General features: G+C 47.6%; 1 protein-coding gene across 2 annotated transcripts; it reads right to left on the bottom strand.

The window, feature by feature from the left end:
• Positions 1-1,706: 1,706 nt before the first annotated feature.
• Positions 1,707-22,862, bottom strand: LOC111147986 (actin, gamma 2, smooth muscle, enteric). Of its 2 annotated transcripts, none has more exons than XM_022504323.1 (9): positions 22,766-22,862; positions 14,379-14,540; positions 13,413-13,541; positions 10,198-10,308; positions 9,865-9,949; positions 7,807-7,968; positions 6,879-7,070; positions 4,807-4,988; positions 1,707-1,928 (listed from the first exon to the last, which is right to left on the bottom strand). In XM_022504323.1, exons 2-9 carry the CDS (start codon positions 14,502-14,504, stop codon positions 1,785-1,787), a joined length of 1,131 nt encoding a protein of 376 aa, XP_022360031.1. In that variant the 5' UTR covers positions 14,505-14,540; positions 22,766-22,862; the 3' UTR covers positions 1,707-1,784. The 2 variants fall into 2 exon arrangements, with proteins under 2 accessions (XP_022360031.1, XP_022360032.1); XM_022504324.1 differs by lacking the exon at positions 22,766-22,862 and adding an exon at positions 19,036-19,116.
• Positions 22,863-23,236: the final 374 nt, after the last annotated feature.

The raw sequence follows: 23,236 nt of genomic DNA, 5'->3' as shown, positions 1-23,236 counted from the left end.
GATGCCTGGGGACCCAGGTAAGCCATCCTCTGTGGAACTCCGTCTGAGAGGTTCCCTGCTGGGCTTCTTCCCCATTCTTGTCCTGCATCTCCTACTCTGCTCACTGGTTTCCCCAACAAGCACTTTGTTAAATCACTTGCCTGCGTGTCCTCACTTCAGGGTCTGCTTTTGGGAAACCTGTCTTAGACATAAGTCCACTAGGGAGTTTTGTAAAACATGCTTCTCCACCCCACCTTGGAGGGCAAGTGCAGGGATGGCAGAGGAAGCTTGTCTTGATGTTGAGGTCTGTGTACTTCCACTGTTTCCAAATAGATGTGTCTGGGAAGGCTCACAGCCAAGTGGGATCTGCTCAGGAGCATCAAGGATGGGACGTGAGTGGGTAGAGATAGTGAAGGGTACACCAGGCAAAAGTGGGAATCTAGTTCTGCTATTAACTAGCTGGGTTGAACACATTACCTCATAAACTAGCTATAAAATGGGAATGATACTAGTACCTGCTAATAGGGTTATGGTGAGGAAGTCCATGGAAAGCTCTTAACCTAGGGCCTTGCATAGTATAAGCACTCGACCAATGCTATTATTATTACCCTTAAAAAAAGATTTATTTATTTATTTGACAGAGAGAGAGAGAAATCACAAGTAGGCAGAGAGGCAGGCAGAGAGCAAGGAGGAAGCAGGCTCCCTGCTGAGCAGAGAGCCCGATGTGGGGCTCGATCCCAGGACCCTGAGATCATGACCCAAGCCAAAGGCAGAGGCTTTAACCCACTGAGCCACCCAGGCGCCCCTACCCTTTGTTTTCTTGTTGTATTTTATGGGTGCTTCTATTTCACCTTAAATCGTTGTCATGTATGTGCCCCCCCTTTTATGCAATGATACTTTGATGGGCAGGAATCATCTTTGCTGGATACATAAGTCCCATGTGGCCTTACCCAGTAATAACAGATGCCCCAAATTCAGTAAATACTTGTGACATTTTAACAGAATTGACTAAGGGCAGGGAGTGGGGAACAAATAACAAAGAGGGAAAGAGACTGAGAGAGAGAGAGAAGGAGGAGAAGAAGGGAGGAGGAGAAGAAGAGGAGGAAGAAGGGGAAAAGGAGAACAAGAACAAGATGGGGAGAGGGAGAAGAAGAAGAGGAAGGAGGAGGAGGAGAGGAGGTAAAGAAAAAAAATTCTTCCTAAGGGTGCTGCTCCTTTCTTGGTTAGTTTTGAGGCAAAATACAGCCTAATCCTCAATAACAAAGGCCTCATAGAGATCTTAAGCCCATTATGACCTTCCACCACCCAAATTCAAACATTGTGCTTCAAACATCTTATGTCATAGCCTATAAATCTTGTGTTTCCCCTTCCGGGTTATGTTCTGTGTGTTGCCCTTGAGTACAAGGACTCACACCTCTGAAAGTCCTTGTTTCTTTACCTGCCATCAAGAGTCATCTAGCCCTCATTCTTACTCATGTTCAAGGAAAGGGAAACAAGGCAATACAGTAGGAGTACTAGCTTTAGAGTCAGACACACTTGGATTTTAATCTTGGTTCTCTTGTCTTTAGCAAGTTCTTAACTTCTCTGAGCCTCAGTTTCCTCATCTGTAATATGGGAATACATGCATCTCACAGGATCACTGTGTGGATGAGTAATAAGGTGTGAAAAGCCCTCAGCACTGTGTGAAAGTCCAGGAAGGGGGAAAACAAAAGCCCCACACGAGAAGTAAGGCTTTGCAGGTTTTAATGTTTCATGACGGGTAACAGAGCAGTCTCCAGGGGAACCCTAGAGAGTCTGTTCTGACTTTAGAAGCACTTCCTGTGGACAATGGAGGGCCCTGCCTCGTCATACTCGGGCTTGCTGATCCACATCTGCTGAAAGGTGGAGAGAGAAGCCAGGATGGAGCCTCCAATCCAGACCGAGTACTTCCGCTCTGGGGGAGCGATAATCTGCAAAGAATAAATGTGGTGAATCACGATTAGTGCCCAAGGGAATAGGGAACTGGTCCAGGAGATCCTCTCATCACAGTGCGGGGCTGCTCCAGATAAGGACCGCCTCCACGGTCAGAAACAAACAGGGTAAAACCTTGGGGTAGATTAGATTGTTGCTCAAATCTTTATTCCGGCCCTCAGTCCTCCCCCCATGGGAAGGGCACACTGTTTTGCTTTGTGACTTTGGGGCTGGGCTCTGTATTTGCTTTGAGGGATGGGACATTGGCAGACGTGACAGAAACAGGAACTTGAAATGTGCCTCAGGCAGGAAACTGTGCTTCTGCCTTGATGAGAAGGGCTTCCCTTAGGAGGCTACTGGCCCTTCAGCCTGGGCCCCAGCAGGAGAGCTCTGGACCTGACCCAAGCTGGCCAGCCCGGCAGAGCTGCCAAACCAGGCCTGACTTAGACCGCTCACTCCCAGCTGACCTGCAGTTGCACACGAGATAAACACTTATGGTTATGTCCCTGAGATTTCACAGTTCCTTGCTCCTCGGCAATAGATGACCAAGACAAACATCGACAGGGACAGCACCTCTCTGTTCTTGCCTGGAGTTTGGCTGTATGGGCAGCTGAGGCTGAGCTTCTGCCAATCCTGAGTCGGCTAGAGCACTCAGACCCTGTCTTGAGTCTCATCTGTTGATAGCCACTGGTAGCTGACAAGTTCTCAAGTTCAGTGACGCGTGGTGCATCCCTGCCACTGGGAGTCCCGAGCTTAGCTTCTAGAAATTGGTTGCCAGTTAGACAACTTTGAACACCACCTACAAGTGGATCCAGAGGGACAGCCACTAAAGAGTCAAAGAATCCAGGGCCAGAAAAAAATGGGACACAGAACTGATTGTTTTTGTCTCCTTAGACCCTCTCTACATCTTTCCTAAGTTGCGGAGATCATGGATTTGCAGAAGAGGAGTCGTGAGAAGTTATCTTATTATTCAGTCAGAAAAGGCACTCGATCACTCTTTGGACTGATACCTCAAGGAACAGCACAGTCACATTATTGCTGTGTGGCTCGGGCTGTGAGAAGAGTCCTGGGCTGGGGTCCTCCGTCTCAATGCCAACCCACCTCACCTCTCTTCTTCCATATCCTCGACATCTGTCTCGTCTCCCCAGTTCCTCTACACAAATCTGGCTGTCCCGTTTGGCTGGGCTGTTCGTACCTGCACGCACACACACCCTGAGGCACTTTTGCTCCGTCTAATTTCCCCTGTTGAGTGCCCTTTCCTCTCCTCCTGTCTTTTTTTTTTTTTAAAGTTCTGATTTTTTTAAAAGATTTTATTTATTTGACAGAGATTACAAGTAGGCAGAGAGGCAGGCAGAGAAAGAGACGAGGAAGCAGGCTCCCTGCTAAGCTGAGAGCCCGATGTAGGGCTCGATCCCAGGACCCTGGGATGACAACCTGAGCCGAAGGCAGGGGCTTTAACCCACTGAGCCACCCAGGTGTCCCCCCCCCCCGCCCCGCCCCGGCCACGTCTTATTTACATTGCCCTCTCAGCGATCATGCCTCCTGATTAGATTCTAAACCTTGAAGTTTGAAGGCTGAAAGCTTGAAGGCTGGCACGTGCTGTTAAACTCAGGGCAGTGGGTCACAAATTGGGATATGCATGGAAATGCGTATGTGTGTTATCGGTGTAGGTGATGGGGGCGCCCTGGATCTGGTGAGCCAGAATCTGGGGGTGAGGTGGGATGTAGTCAATGGTCCTGGTAAAAAGCCCCTGCCTTGGGCCTGGCGCCATGCCCCCAGTGTGGCAGCTTCAGGAAGCGTGGCTCCCCCCCGTGGCTCCCCGTGAGAAGGGCCCACAGGCTCCCACCTGTTTTCTGCTTGCCTTTGCTGAGCACCATCCGCTAGGCAGCGGGAAGCCCTGGGGCAGCCTTCCTTTGTGAAAAAGTTTCTTAGAATACACTCAGATGTATCGAACTCCCAGAGACCAAGTTTACTGTGAGACTTTGTAACTCTCAACCTATTTGTTATCTCTATTCAATTCCCAACTCCTTTTCTAAACCTGCTAGCTGCAACGTTCCTAGAAACCCTAAAAAGTTCTGTATGGCGCCTGGGTGGCTCGGTTGGGCTTCTGCCTTCAGCTCGGGTCATGATCTCAGGGTCCTGGGATCGAGCCCCACATTGGGCTCCCTGCTCAGTGGGGAGCCTGCTTCTCCCTCTGTCTCTGCCAGCTGTTCCACCTGCTTGTGCGCTCTCTCTGTCAAATGAATGAATAAGATCTTAAAAAAAAAAAAAAAAAAAGCTCTGTATGGTTGCTTGGGACCAGAGGCTGGAGAGAAGCTGAAGATAAAAGGCCCCCATTCTGATGAGGCCCGTGCGTTGAGCCGCCTTGGTGAGTAGCGGCGTGGGGAGGACGGGAGCCAAGAGGATACAACAGATCACAGGTTGTCCAGGAATCAAGTGATGTCACTGTGAGTCTGAACCAGAAGCCTGCCCCATGCCAAACTTTATCTCTGGAACTTTCACCGGTCTCTGGGGGAACACGCACATCCCTTTTAAAGTCTGAAGACACTGTAGCGTTGCTTCCTTCTTTTCTTCCCATCCTTTCCCTCCTCTTGATTGCATCCTCAGCCCCTCAATATTCTCTTCCTCCCAAATTCTCTCAACCCTTGTCATAGGACATCATAGGGTTACATTTGAGATCCCATGCTCTACATGTCCCCATTTCATCAGTGCCTGAGGAACATAATCCCTCGAGATGGAATCTGTCCCAGACCAGGAGAATGCTGAGCCCAGGAGGCCACCAATCTACAGGCCAGGCAGACCGACTTAGAACATCTCCCAGGCAGGCAAGTCTTTATCCCAAGGACTGGGTGGAGGGATCTGGGGGGCAGGACCCACCTTGATCTTCATGGTGCTGGGGGCCAGGGCTGTGATCTCCTTCTGCATCCTGTCAGCAATGCCAGGGTACATGGTAGTACCCCCCGAGAGGACATTGTTGGCATATAAGTCCTTGCGGATGTCAATGTCACACTTCATGATGGAATTATAGGTGGTTTCATGAATTCCGGCAGACTCCATGCCTACACAGGTCATAGTAAGAGTCAGCACCCGTCAATTCATAAATACCCACACCTCCAGCTCCTCAAGGGATCCTTCTGTTGTTGCAACTACCTTAGCTCAGACCCTTAATCACCTCCCAGACAGCTTACAGGATCAGACCTCCAACTGGCCTTTGGTTCCTCCTATTCCGATTGATCTTTCACATTGATCAGCTGAGGCATATTTCTAAGGGAACACTTTCACTGAGTCATCTTTTTTCAAGTTTTATTGAGTTATAATTCACATATCGTAATATTCACCCTTCCAAAGTCCAGTAGTTTTTAGTTGATTCATGGACTGTGCAACCATTGCCAAAATCTAATTTTAGAACATCTGTAACACCCCAAAGAGAAACTCCATACCCTTTAGTAGACACTGCGATCTTCCCCTTCACCCCTCCCCCAGTCCTAGGGGACCACTAATTTATTTTCTTTCTCTATAGACTGGTCTGTTCTGGACATTTCATATAAATGGAATCCTACGATATGTAGCCTTTTGCGTCTGGTGCCTATCACTTAACGGCATGTTCATGTTCACACTGCAACCCATGTTTTCAAGGTGCATCTATGTTAGAGTGTGTGTTGGTGCTTTAATCTCTTTTATTGTCAAAAAATGTTCCATTGCATGGGTATACTCATCATGTCATCTTTGACAGCCCCCCCCTTATCTACAGGTTACATCTAGCTACCTTAGCTTGCCGCCGGGGCCTTCCACAGTGAAAGGCCTGTAGGCCAAACTAGTTCATGCCCACCTCCTGGCCTCCCCCACCTCTAGTCTTTCCTCCATGTGACATAATTTCACACTGAGGTTAGAGGAATCTCCTAAAATACAAACCTAATCTGGCTACAGTGCTGCTTCACAGCTTTCAGGGATCTCATTGCTGATATGATTAACCACTATGCTCTTGGTGTGGTCCAGCAACTCTCTTCATTTTCCCGTGTGCAAACACACACACACACTTCTCTCATCGTGTCCCAAGTAGAATATGACCTTGCACACCTCCATGTCTTCACATGTACCCTTCCATCTGCCTTGGATGCCATTTGCCATCCTGCACTCCTTCTGCCCCCAGACACCATCAAATGATACTCATTCTTTAAGATTCTGCTCAAATGTTCGCCTTCCCTAAGAAGACTTTACTGATCTCTTAGGCTTATATCACTTTGTTCAGCTGCTATGCGCTACTGCTGTCTGTTAACATTTGTTTACAGGCCCGACTCTTCCCACACAGTCCTCAAGAGAGTAGTTGTCCTTGTACTAAATAGTTTTGTACTTAGTCCTTGTTGCAACCCCATCTAGTTGGCACTAATCATTATTTCCACTTTATAGATGAGAAAACTGAGATTTGAAGAAAGTAACACGTCCAAGGTGACAGGCTTTAAAGGGGCAGAATCAGGACCTGAGACCAGGACTGACCCCAAACCCGTCCTGCTTACCGCTATGGGTTTTGGCCCCGGTGACTTCAATCCAAGAAGTGTTTTGTGTATTAGCCTTATTCTTAGTTTTATGTTATAGTCCCTATTCTGCTTTTCTTTTATTTTGATTTCCCTATCCTTCTATTTAAAATTAAATTTTATCAGGGCACCAGGCTGGCTCAGTCGGTACAGCATATGACATTTGATCTTGGGGTTGTGAGTTCAAGCCCCACGTTGGGTGTGGAGCTTACTTAAAAAAAAAATAAAATCTTAAAAATAAATAAATAAAAGTTAGATTTTATCTGGTTGTATTGTTGATATGTTTGGGCCCTTCCTGGAAAAATATGGGCTATGTATGAACTATAAACAAAGTGTGCATGACTCCTGGTATTTTTCCCACTCCTCCACCTCACCCCCTCCACTCCCAATTAGCAGGGACAGAGGGCAGCACCTCACCAATGAAAGAAGGCTGGAAGAGGGTCTCGGGGCAGCGGAAGCGCTCGTTGCCAATGGTGATGACCTGCCCATCTGGCAACTCATAGCTCTTCTCCAGGGAGGAAGAGGAGGCTGCCGTGGCCATCTCATTCTCGAAGTCCAGGGCCACATAGCACAGCTTCTCCTTGATGTCTCGCACGATTTCTCGCTCGGCTAGAAAGAGAAGAAATGACAGAAAGTAGATCCTCTGTTCTGTTAGTTTGTCCTACTTTGATCTCCATGAAAAACTCTTCTTCTACTTTGGATTCATTTTTAGGACAAATGTTAATTTTTCATTCCTCTTCCTAAAGTGCAAGTCCAAAATCTTGATTCCTAGGCAAAACTTCGCATGGGCTTTTCTTTACTCTGCCCTGACAAAGCTACGGGCCTTCCTGAGGGCGTTACAGGGCACAGTCCTGGTACAGACGTAGGAGGATTTGTTGTGATCTTACAGAATCTAGGAAAGCTCCTGCCTAAAGTCTCCTCTTGCCTGGGCTGGGCACTGAGCCATGACAACTTCTTAGAAATTCAGACCTTATTTATTCCATGTGTCCTCAGAGAAACCATAAATTCCCTTCAGTAACAAAATGCATCATCATATTTTTTACTATCATTCAACCCCGTAAAAACCAGAGATAGCAGGTCTCTGGGGAAGGAAGGAATGCTGTGAAAGGGCACATAAGGAGGCCTTGTTCCCATCCCGAGACCATCTCAGTTGGGAATCTTCTGCCATAAATAAGGCCACCTTGACTATCTGTCTTGTCCAGAGGCCCAGTTCCAGCCTAGAATCCTCCCCATCTATCTTTAGAGAATTTGAGGATGGGGGCCACAGACTTTTCATCAGAGAACGTTTGGTCCCAGATCAGATTTGGTTTGAGCTCAAGTCAAAATCAGGAAAGGGGCTGGATACCTGTGGTCACAAAGGAATAGCCTCTCTCTGTGAGGATCTTCATGAGGTAGTCAGTGAGGTCACGGCCAGCCAGGTCAAGGCGCATGATGGCATGGGGCAGTGCGTAGCCCTCATAGATGGGGACATTGTGGGTGACACCATCCCCGGAATCCAGCACGATGCCTATGGAGAGAGGGGATAGGACCTATGAAAACTTCTTGTCTTTCATCTTTCTGGGACCAGTCACCAAATGGTCTTCAACTACCATATTTTTCTCCAGCAGCTGAGAAAATTCACCCACCATAAGGATCATCAGTAATAATTTTTGTGTACTTCATTTATTCTCCCAAATGAGACTGTAGCCTTCTGGAAGGCAAGTAAAACATCTTCCCTTCTTGTATTCCTTAAAACACTTTCACAGTACTGGGGCGCCTGGGTGGCTCAGGTGGTTGAGCAACTGCCTTCAGCTCAGGTCAGGATCCTGGAGTCCTGGGATCGAGTCCCGCATCAGGCTCTCCGCTGACCCTTCCCTTCTCAAGCTCTCTCTCTCTCTCTCATTCTCTCTATCTAGAATAAATTAATAAAATCTTAAAAAAAAACCACTTTCACTGTACTGCATATCTGTCAATGTGCATCTTAGTTGCCGACTCTCTAAGGGAGACTGGATAATTTGCATATCCTTCTGGCATTAAACTAACCCATATGTACATGCATGGAGAATGTTAGATCTGGAAGGGACTATAAAAACCAGCTGATGTGAAAAAAAAATTAACATTCTCTACTGATGATAAACCATGGAGGGAAAGGAGCTTTTCAATATGATAATAAATCTCTCTCAGTCCAAAAGCCATATCGTAACTGATGGAGAAACAGTATATTATTGTTATTATTATTATTATTGCTTTATTATTTAATATTGTCCTAGATGTTCTAGCCAAAGCAATATGACAGGAAATAGAAAAAGAGATATTATCAAAAGGAAACAGAATTGTCATTGTTTGCAGATGATGAGGCTGTATACCTGGAAGACCCAAGAGAACCAACTGAGACATGATTAGCACAATAAGATGGTTTAGTAAGGGCCAGAAGCAAAATAAATGCCCAGGGATCAGGAGCTTACACTTGTACAAGGGCGTTGATCAGAGCATATTTTGCAATAAAAAATAAAAACTGGAGACGACCATAAAGTCCAGCAGTAGAGAAACGGTAAAACAAATAAGTTATAGAACCATCACACATTCCCCATCGCTGTCCTTGTCATCAGCAGTGAAATTATCTTTTGTGTTTGCCCTGCTCCCCCTACTAGACTGTTAGCTCTGTGACGGCAGGGCTGTCTTCCTTGTTGGTGTGCAGCCATGGGCTGGTGTAGTCTTTGCCTCATGGTAGGAAGTAATGGAAAAATACCTGATGAATGAATGAATGGACGAACAAATAATGAATACTTGAATGAATGAATGTTGAGCTATGTTCATGGAAGCCGTCAAATCCCCATTAGAAATTGCTTTTTTTTTTTTTTAAGATTTTATTTATTTATTTGACAGAGATCACAAGTAGGCAGAGAGGCAGGCAGAGAGAGAGAAGGGGAGAAGCAGGCTCCCCACTGAGCAGAGAACCCGATGTGGGGCTCGATCCCAAGACCCTGAGATCATGACCTGAGCCAAAGGCAGAGGCTCAACCCATTGAGCCACCCAGGCACCCCCCCCCAATTAGAAATTGCTTTATCTTGATGTTCCCTCTGTTTCCCTGAGCATCTTTCCATACAAAGGGCACACAGATAGCCACATCACAAGTTCACAAGCAGGAATATTCCAGTATTCTTGGAAAGTGTGTGTAAGCTCGGGGACTGACTGCTGTGAGGAAAACGGCCCCTGCTGGATGTACTGGTCATGCTTGGTTCATATAAATCCTTGCCAGCTCTACCGGGTAGACCTGAATGCATTCCTTTCTGTTACCTCCATGCGGGGTTTTCCCTGGACTTTGGCTGTCCCTTTGATTCTCCTGAGCAGGAAACTCTGCGGGAGCCCAGCTTTCTCTTCTGCCCCCCAGAGTCAGGAAGGGATGGGATTACAGGCTACTCACCTGTTGTACGGCCAGAGGCATAGAGAGAGAGCACAGCTTGGATGGCGACGTACATGGCAGGAACATTGAAGGTCTCAAACATGATCTGAAAGAACAATGCGGATACAGGGGGATCTGGCAGAAATCACAGCGCCTCTTGGCCCACAGGATGGTTTTAACCTTATTAAAGGCAAGAGGCTGTGTTTATTTACCCCACTCCCGCCTCCCACGGGGCCTGGTATAGACCACGTATACAGCATGTCCTCAGAAATTGTTGTCGTCCTGATGCATGGAAGGGAGAAGGGATCCATGCTACATTCCTGTGTTCATGTTTAAGACTCTCTGGCCTCTTACCTGGGTCATCTTCTCCCTGTTGGCTTTGGGATTTAGGGGGGCCTCTGTCAGCAGGGTGGGGTGTTCCTCGGGTGCTACCCGCAGCTCATTGTAGAAGGAGTGGTGCCAGATCTGGTTGAGACAAAAGTCAAATGAGCCAAGGAGATTCCTAGAAAACTCTAACTGGCATGCTCATGGTGGGGGAGATGACACCTTGTTCATAGCACGGGCTGGGTTCTAGAGAGGAGACCTCCTCACCTCTGGAGAGGAATCCTGGCAATTTCTGCTTGACCTTTAGAGATTATGTTCCTTTCCAACAGGGGCCCAGACAGGACTCAGGCCTGGGGCCAATATACTTAGCATATGGATTATTTCCATTTGAACTCCCCCCTCTTCTGTCTCTTCCCACCTTCTGCCCCTGGGGGTGGGGGCCAGGCCAATCGCATCTCTCAGTATTCCTTGTCTCCCGGCTTCTGGCTATGTTCGGCTGATGCAAGACACCAGCAAGAGGATGGGAAGAGGGAGAGATGTCCGGGTGTTTCTCCAAGCAACGGTGTGGTCCTCCATGAGCCCCACCCCTATTGGACGGCCCCTCTCCCTGCTCCAGTGACACTGCCCCACCCCCACCCTTCAGGTTTACAGGTGTAAGAGTGCTCCTCTGTTCTGACTACATGGGTGCCTCAACTCCCCTTTCTGGTTCCATAACTCTGCTCACACCTCTCTAAGTAGTCCTTTCTTAATTCAGGACAGCTGCTGAGTGTGTGCTCTCTCCTGCTGGGAAGCTGACAGCTATGCTTGAACCGTCCCCTGTGTGACTGGCCAGGCTGGGGCTTTAGGGCAGCGTTTCCCAACCGCAGCACTTTGACATTTTAAGTTGGGTAATTCAGCGATGTGGGGGGCTGACCTGTGCATTCCAGGATGTTTGGCATTCCTGGCCTCCACCCATGAGATGCCAGCAGCACCTCTCCAGCGATGACAAGCAATAATGTCTCCAGATATTGCCAGATGCCCCCCAGGAGGCAAAATTGCTCCTGTTGAGAATCACTGCTTTAGAGGAAGTAATTTCTTCCCCACTGTGTCCAGTGATCCAAGACGACCCAACAGGAGTCTGTATTTCAGAGGGGTTCAGCCAAGTGGCAGGGACATAGGGCTCTGATTTCCTCAGAGGCGGGGCTCAGGGCCATCCGCTTCCATTGTACTCATATAATTGTGGGCTCCTGGCTTTGGGCTAGGATGGTGCTAACTGTGCAGAGAGCAGGTAGGAATCAGATATGGCCCCTTGATCTTGGTTTCAAAGTCTGGAGGGGAGAAAGACACCCAAGATGATAACAAACACAGCTTTCATCTATTGTGTTTTTCTTTCAAGCACATAGTATAATTAAATACATATATATGTATATTTTTAGAGTATACAAAATACATATGTGTATATTTAAATATTTATAATATTATATATGAAATATATTATATAAATACATAAATTTATTTATTATATAAATATAAATATATTATCTATAGATATATATTTATAATATATATATTTAACACACATATACACACACACACATATATATATATATTTTTTTTTTTTTAGAGAGAGAGAGTGCACACACATATGAGCACTTGAGGTGGGGTAAGGAGCACATGGAGGGAAAGAATCTTAAGCAGGCTCCACACCCAGCATGGAGCCCCAGGCAGGGCTCGATCTCATGACCCTGAGATCTTGACCTGAGATCCTGACCTGACTGGAGATCAAGAATCAGATGCTTAACCACCTGAGCCACCCAGGTGCACCAGGCACACAATATATTTTCAGGAATTTCTTTAAAGGGTTCACACATGGGGCGCATGTGGGTGGTTCGGTCCATCAGGCTCTGCCTTTGGCTCTAGTCATGACCCCAGAGTCCTGGGATCGAGCCCCACATCCAGCTCCCAGCTCTGCTAGGGGAGGGGTGTCTGCTTCTCCCTCTGCCCCTCCCGCAGCTCATGTTTTCTCACTCTCTCTTTCTTTCTCTCAAATAAGTAAATAAAATCTTTAAAATAAATAAAACATATTTAAAAAAATAAAGAGTTCACACATTGTTACTACTATGCTAAAACATATACTAAAATATTTTGTCTATTATATTTTTGAATTAGACACTGTTAGGTCCATACAAGTAATATATGCTATTTATTGAGCATGAAGTATGTTGCATGCCCTGGGATTATACTGAGTACCTAATTCAATTTCCAAAGTAACCTAATGAAAAAAGTTTTTCTTTTCTCTGTACAAATGAGGAAACTGAGGGTCGGAAAGAAGGACTCACTCCCAGGTCTCCCTGCCACTGACTCTGGGGTCTGTGCTCTTAGCCATGTCATGGTGCAAAACGAAAGCTACGGTGTCGTTTCTATTTATCTCACACCCAGAGTGCCTGGGTCTGGGATTTAGAGAATGGCAGGGTGCATTACAGATTTCACGGCAACATTCTTTACTTCTGGTCACAGTCTGTTCGATAAGCACTCTAGTATGCTTCAAAAGGCACTCCTTGCCAAAACAAGGATTCTCAGACAAATGTCAGCAGAATTTAGGAAAAGAATATTAGAAGGACTCTATTCACATTCTACACACGTGATTTTGTGGATCACAAACTGCCATTTAAAAATTGCCCCCCACTTCTGTGTTTTCTTGCACACACACACACACACACAAGCTTCCAGAAACCCCTAGAGAGTCCTACTTAGAATTTTCATTAGAGAATCAGCATAACGACCCAGCATCAATGCACCTACCTGAGGTCACTACCGGGAAAATGAAAGGGAGAGAAGCCGTTTGTGCCTGTAAGAGGCAGCCAAGGCATCAGGGCCTCCTCTGGGGGGAGCTGCTTGAGAGGCTGAAGCTGGACATTGGGTGGGACAGGCCCTCAGATGCCAGACAGGGGGTTAGGGACCTACTGTCCTTAATGAGGAGCTACGGAAGATTCCCAAGGAGGCGAGTGACACAATATGTGTTTAGAAAGACAAGCTTTGCGGCAGCATAAAGAATTCACCAGTCCGTAAGGCGGGAGACAAATCAGGACACCACTGCAAGCGCCCAGTGAGAGCGGGTGGCAGCCCCACAGAGAGTAGCCATGAGGATGGACAGGAAGGAAAGAAGGACACGAGAAGCATTTTAGAGGCAGCTGACAGGGCAGAGACCTGTGGGAGATGAGGGTCATGATGATGCATTATTACACTAAAAGGGGGGTCGCCAGTACCTTCTCCATGTCGTCCCAGTTGGTGATGATGCCGTGCTCAATGGGGTACTTGAGCGTTAGGATCCCTCGCTTGCTCTGAGCCTCATCCCCGACGTAGCTGTCTTTCTGGCCCATTCCCACCATGACACCCTGCAATGCAAAAGACGGGGGAGAAGGGAGTTAGCTGAGAGCTCTACTTCAGGGGACCCAGGCCCCAGGAGGGGTCTCTGAAGAAGGACACGCATAGGACAGATATCTGACTCCCCTGGAGACAGGACAGAAAGAGACAAGAGTCAGGCAGACATCCACGACCGTGGAGGCAGTGAGGAGAGAAGGTGAAGGCTTTCCTGAGGGCTCGGCTTTCTTCTCCCTCCTAAGATGACCTCATTTTCTGAGAGAGTTAGGCCTTCCATACACATCCTCCTCTACTTCCGCACAAAGGACTTGTCCTTGTCCTCCTCAAATACTTGCATTTTTAAGTCTCCAAATCTTGGCTCCTGTATCGCCACCCACCCCCCCATATGTGGAGATCCTCATGCTCTCTTATCCCTTTTCTCCCAAGCCTGTCCTTCCTTGGTCCCTCCACTCATTTAATCTCTCCCTCCTTTGCACTCCCCCTGGTGAAGTCTTTTGTCTCTATGCTAGCCTGTGATCTCAAGTTAGCTCACAGAGTATACATTTCTTAAAGGCAAGGGTCTTGTTTACTTGCGTGTATTTTTAAAAATTTTCTTCCAAACCTAACAATCCCACAGACCTGAGGCACATAGAACACCATCTCTGCATCCCTGGAATGTGTTGCACTTGGTCCTGGGTATTGATATTTGAAAAGCCTTATTCTGTTAATCAGAAGAGGGTCTCCCAACCCCAACACACACATTCATACAATACACACACATACACACACACAGAGAGCTCAGTCAGTCCAGTGTCCACTCTGTGGCACTTTCTCCTAGTGGCTCAGTGCCTTGGCTCCAGATGAGCACACACCTGGTGGCGAGGGCGCCCCACAATAGAGGGGAAGACAGCCCGGGGGGCATCGTCTCCTGCGAAGCCAGCCTTGCACAGGCCAGAGCCATTGTCACACACGAGCGCAGTGGTCTCCTCTTCACACATGGTGAGTGTGGCCAAGTGAACCAGGGGCTGGAGCACCTTGGGAGCAGGAGGGGAAGAGAAGTAGTCAGCCACTTGTCGAAATCATGTTGGAGACAGGATTCTTGGTTTTGGAGCTTTAGTCCACCTCCAGCCAGGGCCCAGTTCCACAACGGACAGGTGGACTTCTTCCCTCAACCCTGTTGGCCTGGGCTGCATTGTGTCCCTCACCCCCCACTCCCCAAATTCATACGTTAACATCTTAACCCCCAGTATGTCAGAGTGTGACTGTATTTGGCGGTAGGGTCTTTAGAGAGGTAATTAAGTTAAAATGAACTCATTAATCTAACATGACTGGTGTTCAATATGACTAATCTAGTAAGATGGATAGCTTTATCGGGTGAGGAAATTAGGACACAGACGCGCACCAGAGGGAGACCATGTGAAGACACAGCAAGAGGGCAGCCATTTTCAGGCCAAGGAGAGAGGCCTCAGAGGAAACCAACCCTGCCAATGCCTTGAACTCAGACTTTCTAATTCCCAGAACTGTGAAAAAATAAATGTGTTTGTGTAAAGATGCTCGGCCTCACTAGTGCTCAGGGAAGCACAAGTGAGATAAGACCATTTTCATCCATCGTACGGTTAAGATTCAATAGGTGTTGGCAAAGGTGGAGGAAACTGGAACTCTGACTCGAGAAACACATAAACTTATACTTTGGAACTATTCAAAGGTCCAAATTATGGGATTCTACACTGAAGTCAAGAGAAGAGCCAGGCCAATCTATAGGGATTAAAGTGGATAGTTTTCTAAACCATTCTACTCAGTGAGCAAGTTGCAGAGTATAATGTTTTATATTATAAAACAATCTAGTGAGTTCTTTCTAATTTTTTTAAAGATTGCATTAATTTATTTGACAGAGAAAGAGAGAGAGAGTCCACAAAAAAAGGGTGGGGGTGGGAGAAGCAGGCTCCCTGCTGAACAAGGAGCCCGATGTGGAACTCGATCCCACCACCCTAGGATCATGACCTGAGCCCAAGGCACACGGGTAACTGACTGAGCCACCCGGACCGCTCTGCAATGAATTCTTTTCAAAGAACGAAACAATGTTGTTTTTTTCATCATTTTCTTTTTGTGGATATGAACTCATAGCAAAAAGGTCTGAAAAACGAAGTCTCTGACAGAGCACCCTGATTACCTCTGGAGGAGGCAGGGACCCAGGAGAGGAGGTACTGGCTTATAGCTGTGATGTTTTCATTTTTTCCCAAGGACACTCTATTCGCATATCGTTTATAATAAAAATCAACAATATAACATGCCATTAAGGGACAAATGATGCAGTGGTTCTAGTGAAATTCTCAGTCCTAAGGGCCGAAGCGCCTCAGGGAGGAAGCTCCTGAGAGGAGAGAGGGTTCCAGCCAGGAAGCACCACCCCTGCCTCTCCTCCTGGAGAAAACGGAAGCTTCCCAGCCTGGGGAGTCCCCAATGGGGGCGGGGGGGTGGGGGGGGAAAGGGTGGAAGTGGGAAAGGCACCAGCCTAGGGCTCAGGGAGGCCAACTTTCAGCAGTCCAGAGGAGGGGGAAGGTGACCCCTGAGGAGGAGGGCCCGTGGGAGCTTCATTCAGAATATTTGACCACAGGTGGGAAGGAGATAAATGCTACAGAGACCTGTGACCCTGGCCCCTCCATGGCCTCAGGATGAAGGTGGACAAAGTGAAGAGGAGACAGAGCCACAGACCTGTGAATATGAGGTCAGAAAGGCTAAGTCAAGGCTGAGCGGAAGCTTCATAACACAACTTTAAAGCTAAAAGGGAGCTCTCCCTGGTATGTTCCCCAGTGATTCCTCAGTGAGCCCGACACCATGTCTGGCACAGACTGGGTTCTTAAATCTTTGTCATCAAAATGAATGAGTGAACTAATCATTGGGTGTACAGGAGAAGGACATGCAGAAGAAAAGAAACAGAAGGGGAAATCAAGGTCTGAAACGAGGTGGAGACTGAAGGAAAGCACCCTTACCTAGCTGCTTAAAACAGAATCATTTCTGGTCTGAGCAGTTTCTGGATGGCAGAGAAGATCCGTAACTTCCCACCATGTTAGAGAAGTGGAAGATGAAGAGCCATCAGAAGACGAAAGATGGGCAAAGTTTGTTCCAATGTTCAAAACGGGAAAGAAAGCGGATTTCTAAAACCTCAGATACTCTTGAATGCAAGATAGGCAGGTTTCCAGAAGGCACTGTTAGAGAACACGTTATTAAAGAAGCAGTGATTTCTCGGGGCGCCTGGGTGGCTCAGGGGGTTAAAGCCTCTGCCTTCAGCTCAGATCATGATCTCAGGGTACTGGGATGGAGCCCCACATCGGGCTCCCTACTCAGCAGGGAGCCTGCTTCCTCCACTCTCTCTCTCTCTCTGCTGCCTCTCTGCCTGCTCGTGATCTCTCTCTGTCAAATAAATAAATTAAAAAATCTTATATAAAAAAAAAAGAAGCAGTTGCTTATAATCAGCAAGGGTTTACCAATAACAAATGTTGGCAGACTAACAGCCTTCCCTTTTCTTCCCAGGACCACTGTGGGCTGGAAATGCAGAAGGTGGGAGACCTTGAGCTTAACTTGATCTTGGCATCGGACAAGGTCTCCTGTGATATCTGTATTGACAAAGCCACGTGGTCTGAACAATTGATCAGTTAGGCATATTTACAGCTGCCTGAGTTACTGTCACTGAAAGGTGTTAATTTAACGGACCATCATCAACCTGGAGGCCGCGATATCCCTCAGGGCTCCGCTCTTGGTCCTTTGTCACACATTTTTATAAATGCATTGCATGAGAATACGGAGCACAGGCCCATCAAGTTTCCAGAGCTGGAAAAGAGTGTAATATTAAATATGCCACATGGTAGAATCGAAACCCAAGAAGATCTCAAGAAACAGAGACATGAACCGAATCAAATAATATGAAATTCGATATTTCACTGAGTAACTATGAGTTTCCGCATGTGAGTCTAAATGAGCAAACTGTGACTGTTCTTGCTCAGCCTCCGTGAGCAGGACCTGGGGTCCTGTGGATGGTAAGCAGTACTTTGTTGACCAGCACCTCTGGCTGGAATACTATAACCAGTTCTTGGGCCACCCTTGCTGGCAAAGGTGTGGGAGGTGGGTTTGCCTTCATGAGTGTCAAACTGTACTACTTTTCAGAAGGGGAACTCAAGAAAACTTATCCAAAGTCTTAAAAATGTACATATCTCTTGACTCCACAAAGGCACTTTCAGGAGTTCATCTTTGGGGACCACTCATGGGTGGGTGCAGAGATTTGGCTAAGAGCTGATTTATCACAGCTTAAAAGAACCAAAATGAGAAACATAATAAATTGGTTTGTAAACTAACTGCCAGAAACCCTCATGCAATGGAGAGAGCAGAATATTTAATGGGACAGAAAAGGTGCAAGGTGCATTGCTAGGGGAAACATAGCAGAATATTCCATGGTTCCATTTTTGGTAAAAATGATTTTTTTAATTTTGAAAAATGTGGAGCTCTTCATATAGATTATCTATTTAATCTTCACAAAAAACCCCAAGGGATGATATTTTTATTTCTATTTTGCAGATTTGGAAACCTAGTCTCAGAGAAGTGGAAGAACTTGGCCCAAGGTCTCTTCGCCAGGAAGAGGCAGGGCTGGCATCAACTAGGACAGGTTCCAAAGCCTGAAGCTTACACCTTCCTCACCACCTTAGTGAAGCTGTCCTAACTTCTCCATGTTTGGTGCTTTTGCTTCTGCCTCTCTGTCTCTCTAGAGCTGTTGGCAGCAAAAGCCCTAAACAAAAGTGTCTGTGTTCATTTCTCTCTCTGAGCCTCTGCACCCCTCCTATGCCAGGACTAAGTCTGTGTTTTATGTGGATAGTCTGTGATTTATGTTTATAGCTCCTGAACCTAACTCAGTGTTAGCACAGAGTAGGTGCTCAGTAAAGGCTGCGTGACAATCCCACCACTTGAGCAGCCCCTCCCAGACCTGGTCCGCTCTGCCCCTGGGATCCCTGTGCCCCCACAGTCCAGTCTCATGACAGCTCGCTCACATGGACCTGATGTAGAATCACCTGGAGGCGGTTTTCTTTCTCTTCACAAGCTGCTCAGCAAACAACTGTGCTTCCCTGTTCTAGCAGGTGGTCCACCGTGAGAAGAAAACAACCCCAAAATCTAGAAGGTGGCCAAGATGCAAGGCTGTACCTCCATGACTGTCTCTCTCAAGGGTCCCCTCAGCATCTCTCTCTCTGGTGTGGTTTATAATTCAAGCCTGCCTGGCTTTTCAATGAACCTTTTGTCTCTCCCTGAGCTCCCCTCACACAGAGAGTGTTGGACTTTCCCAAGCAGAGCAGTGGCTGAGAGAAGACACAAAGCAACTTAAAGCTGTCAAATCAACAATGTGGTTCTGCAGCACTTTAGGTGGATTTAAATCTGCTTTTTTGAAGTCAGAACCAAATGAGAAGTGAGAAAGGTGAAGGCAGGGTGGGGCTGCTGGCCCGGAGCGGGGCCTCCATGGGGCCCCAAGCTGCCCAGGAAGAAGGCTTTCACTGTGGAACCAGGCTCTCCTGGAATGTCTCTGCCAGGAGAAATTCTAGACCTTCCTCAGCTGCTTGCTGGTAATCTGTGGCTGGGCTCGAGCATGTCAGCTGAACCAGGGCCAAAGTCACTGTGGTTTCCTGGGGTCACAACCACTTTCTGCTCTGAGAAAGTCAATCAAATTGTTCTGGCTCTTTGAACACGTACCACATCTGGTCTTCACTGAGGACTTCATAAAGTTAGAAACATGGCCCCACCCCCGCCCCTCAAGGTGGCCAAAACCCAAAGACATAATGGGTGCAAAGAATTTGTTCACTCACTCATCTCCCTGGCGACCCTCAGGCAAGTATGAGGGCAGAGATGTTAGCCCCCCAATCTGTCACTCTGAAGGAGATAAGATCTGACTTCAGAGTTCCCTCCAATTCCCCTTTCCTTGCCCTTCTCCTCTCTCAAGACACCTCCTTCCCATGGCCCTTCCCTGGTCTTCCCCTCTGGACTTCAGTTTCCTCAGCTGTAAAATGGAAAGGATAACCTCTGTCTCCTGGGATGATGGAGCAAATGGAATAATGGAAGTAAAGTGGAAATTCTCTATAAATTGTAAATCAGGGCCAGCAAACTCACACTGATTTTTGTGTGTCCCACCAGCTAAAAATGATTTTGACATTTTTTCTTTTTTCTTACATTTTAGTTATTTTTAAAAGTAACTTCCATCCCCAATATTGGGGTTGAACTCATGACCCCGAGATCAAGAGTCATGTGCTCCACTGACTCAGCCAGTCAGGTCCCCCTTGACGTTTTCCAAAGGTTGCAAAAAAAGCCAAAGGGTAATATTTTAGAACCCAAGAAAACTACATGAAATTCAAATTTCAATGCCTATAAATAAAGTTTTATTGGAACACAGCCACACCTGTTCAGGTACATACTGACTGCGGCTGCTCTGCCTGTGAAGACAGACTTGAGCAGTTGCCACAGAAACCTTTAGACTTCCAAAGCCTAAAATACAATACTTTCTATCTGGCCCTCCTCAGAAGAAGTATGCCAACCCCTGCTGTAAAGGACTGCAAAAAAAAGAAAAAAAAAAAATGGTTCTTATGATCTCTCTCTTACCCCTCTCCATCAGAACTTGCTCCCAGAATGAAGTCTGTCGTATTGGAAGGAGCTGAACCATCCACTTCACAAATCAATGATTATTGAAGGGACGATAATTTATGCCGGCTTCCAAAGACATTTTCACTTCAGTGCAAAGTTTAAGCCCTAAGAGGAAGGCCTCTCAGATGGTGAGACTTCAAACAATAGTTGGAGAAATATTCTGCAGTGAGGGCTTTAAATGACATTAAGCAGCCGCCTATAACAATCCGCATTCACACGGATATCCACACAATTAGAGAGCTTGGCACAGAGAAATAATTTAACGAAAAACACTCCTGTGGTAGAAAATTGTAGCAGCAACTCTAATCAACTTTAAGCTATCTTGACCTGGTTGATAGGCAATTAATTAAATGAAAAATGACTTCTGTTTCGTAATATTTCTGATCATCAGGAATCTGGGCATGTTCTTTTACCTGGGCCTCTCACTCGCTCTCCCGGCTCCGCTCCAGTCCAGACCCGGCCTCTTGAGCTCCAGACCCTCAGAGCCAACTACCTGCACCCCAGACCCCACGGCACCTTCCTCCACCTACCGGTACTTCGTCCCTCAGCCCCAGCCTGGCCCTGGAATCCCGCCTCAGAGAATCGCACCGCCCCCCTGGAGGCCACGCCCAACACCCCACCCCTCCCACCTTCCTTCCACCTCCCTTCCACCTCCCTCCCAACCAACGCTCAGGTTCTTATTTCTACCTCGGCACCACCGCAGGCCCGGCGCTCGGGACCCTCAGCGCGCTGCGGTAGGGCTCTAGCCCCCTTCCAGTCTGGTCTTCTCACAAATGCCAGAGCAGACCCTTCGAAGGGCAGGTCTCTCGCGGTCACCCTCCTGTGGTACCCCATTGTTTAATTCCTTAGTGTATGAAGGCCTCAGAATCTGGCCCTGCCTGCCCCTCTGACCTTAGTTCTCCATGCTTCCTGCCTTGACATCTAAATTCGGTGGAATTGAGACACTTAAACAGTCCAAAGACTATGCTTCCCTGACACGGAGACTAGTCCTACTTCAGGACCCAGCTCAGGTACCCCTTCCTCCAGGAAGCCTTCCCTGATAACTCCTGGGCTAGGTGAGGGCTCCTCTTGGGCTGTCTTTATGTTTGTTTGTTCATCTTTCCCAGCGATGGCAGAAGCCCCTCCATTGTCCCTAAGGAATAGGAACAGTGCCTGGCACATAGTAAGTACTCAATAAATGTTGCTGGAATGAGCAAAGGGAAGGAGGAAAGAACTCTAGCCTCATGTCATGATGTCATATTGCCCATTTGTGTCCCAGACCTATCCACTGCTCATTGCAATTTCTCCAGTGCCCATCCCTCTCCACCAGAGGAAGTTCCATCTCTTTTTGGCTCTAAGGGCTAACCTCAAAGTCTAAACTTGTTCAGATAGTAAAAGCAAGTGCTTACAGCCTCCCTGTATGTATAAAGTGTGGTCCCAGACCTGCAGCCTCAGTATCACCTGGGAACTTACTAGGAATGGAGATTACCCAGCCCCACTCCAGCCTACTGAAATCAGAATCTGGGCTGGAGGGTAGGACGGTCCATGTTTTAACAAGCCTTACAGGTGCTTAAAGTTTGAGCTCTCAGGGCCAGGCCCTGAGGGTACTGAGCTGAGCACCCTGTAAACGTATTATCTCATTTAATTAAACATATTATCTACTCAACAGTGCTGCTGAGTAGATGTTATTACTAGTACTCCCATTGTACAAGAGAGAAAACTGAGGTCACTCAGTAACTCTGGCAGCTGGGCAGTCTGACTCCAAGGCCTCCACCACTGCACCAAGCTGCCTCAGCCCTAAACAGATGTTAGCAGACTCTGGTCACCAGAGTGGAAATAGCCCCTGGTCTCATTTCCCTCTTAATTATATTTGTGTGTGTTTGTGGGGGACAGGAGCAGTGGATGATGGCTTCGGCGGGTGGTCTCACAGTTGCCTGTGAGACTTTTAGGCAACACTTAACTTCCCTAGGCTTCATTGCCTTCAGAATGAATTAGATGGCTCTCAAATTTGTTCATTCATTCCTGCCAGAGCTAACAGAGCTTGATGCCACAGGACACTTGCCCCTGCCCCAGCCCTGACTTCCCACATCCCCCAGTGACCCTGGAGCCTTCAGGGATTGAGAAAATTCGCCATTCATCTCAGCCAAGCATGGAGCAGAGGACAGTGAGACCCAAAAGGGGACTGAAGAAAATACACACCTATTCCAAACACAGACATCTCACAGACACTGGGACCATTGTCGGCTTTGATTTAAAAACCCCTGCTCTGCTCCCCTCTGCTCCCCTAAAACAGCCTCTCAGATTTTCAGAGTCATGACAAAGGACACGAGCATATAGCTCTGCACTGGCCCAGGTGAGCAGGGTGAGTAGAGACCACTGGTGTTATATCCTACCCGCCACCTGATCAAAGGGCTGTCCAAGAAGCCCCGTGGCCAGAAATGCCTTTTCCTGGAAGGCAACAGTGTGCTTGGAGGCACCACTGCCCATGGAGTGCCTTCACGTGTGATCTGGGCCCGCGTCACAGAAGCCAGGCCAATCTGGAGGCGCCTCCCGCACCCAGGGGGCCAGGCGGCCTTGGAAAGGAAGGGCTGGCCCGAGGCTGTGCAGTACTCACCGAGTGGACGAGAGGTCCTTCTCCCAGTGACTGAGGGCTGCTGTGTCTTTGGCATAAATACCGGAGCAATATAAAACCCCAGAGGCGGATCTTCTTTAAACAGAGTCCCTAAAAAGGCCAGCTGACGGTGTGTTAACAATATTACCATATAAGGTGGTTTTTTCAATAAATCGGCCTTGGGGGGTGGGGAAGGGGGCTGGGTAGAGTGAATTATCATTTGAAAAATGTATGCAAAAGGACTCCAGTGGCAACAGCTCTGGTGCTGGCGGATTTGTTCCTTTTTTGCTGCACTTGCATCAACAAATCTCACACCAGGCCTTATAAGCTGCCCAGAGTGAGGCCAGATGCAGCTCTGCCCCTGGAGAGAAGAACCATACCAAGAATGGCAGTGGGCCTCCTCCCTCCACACCTCCCTCCTCAGGCCCTGCTACCTGCAGCCCCCCTACCCTGGGGTCGGCCTAGGACAGACAC

The sequence above is a fragment of the Enhydra lutris genome, unplaced genomic scaffold (assembly GCF_002288905.1).
Source record: "Enhydra lutris kenyoni isolate GAN:26980312 unplaced genomic scaffold, ASM228890v2 scaffoldscaffold18, whole genome shotgun sequence".
NCBI lineage: Eukaryota > Metazoa > Chordata > Mammalia > Carnivora > Mustelidae > Enhydra > Enhydra lutris.
This window is presented reverse-complemented; position numbering and strand designations above follow the sequence as displayed.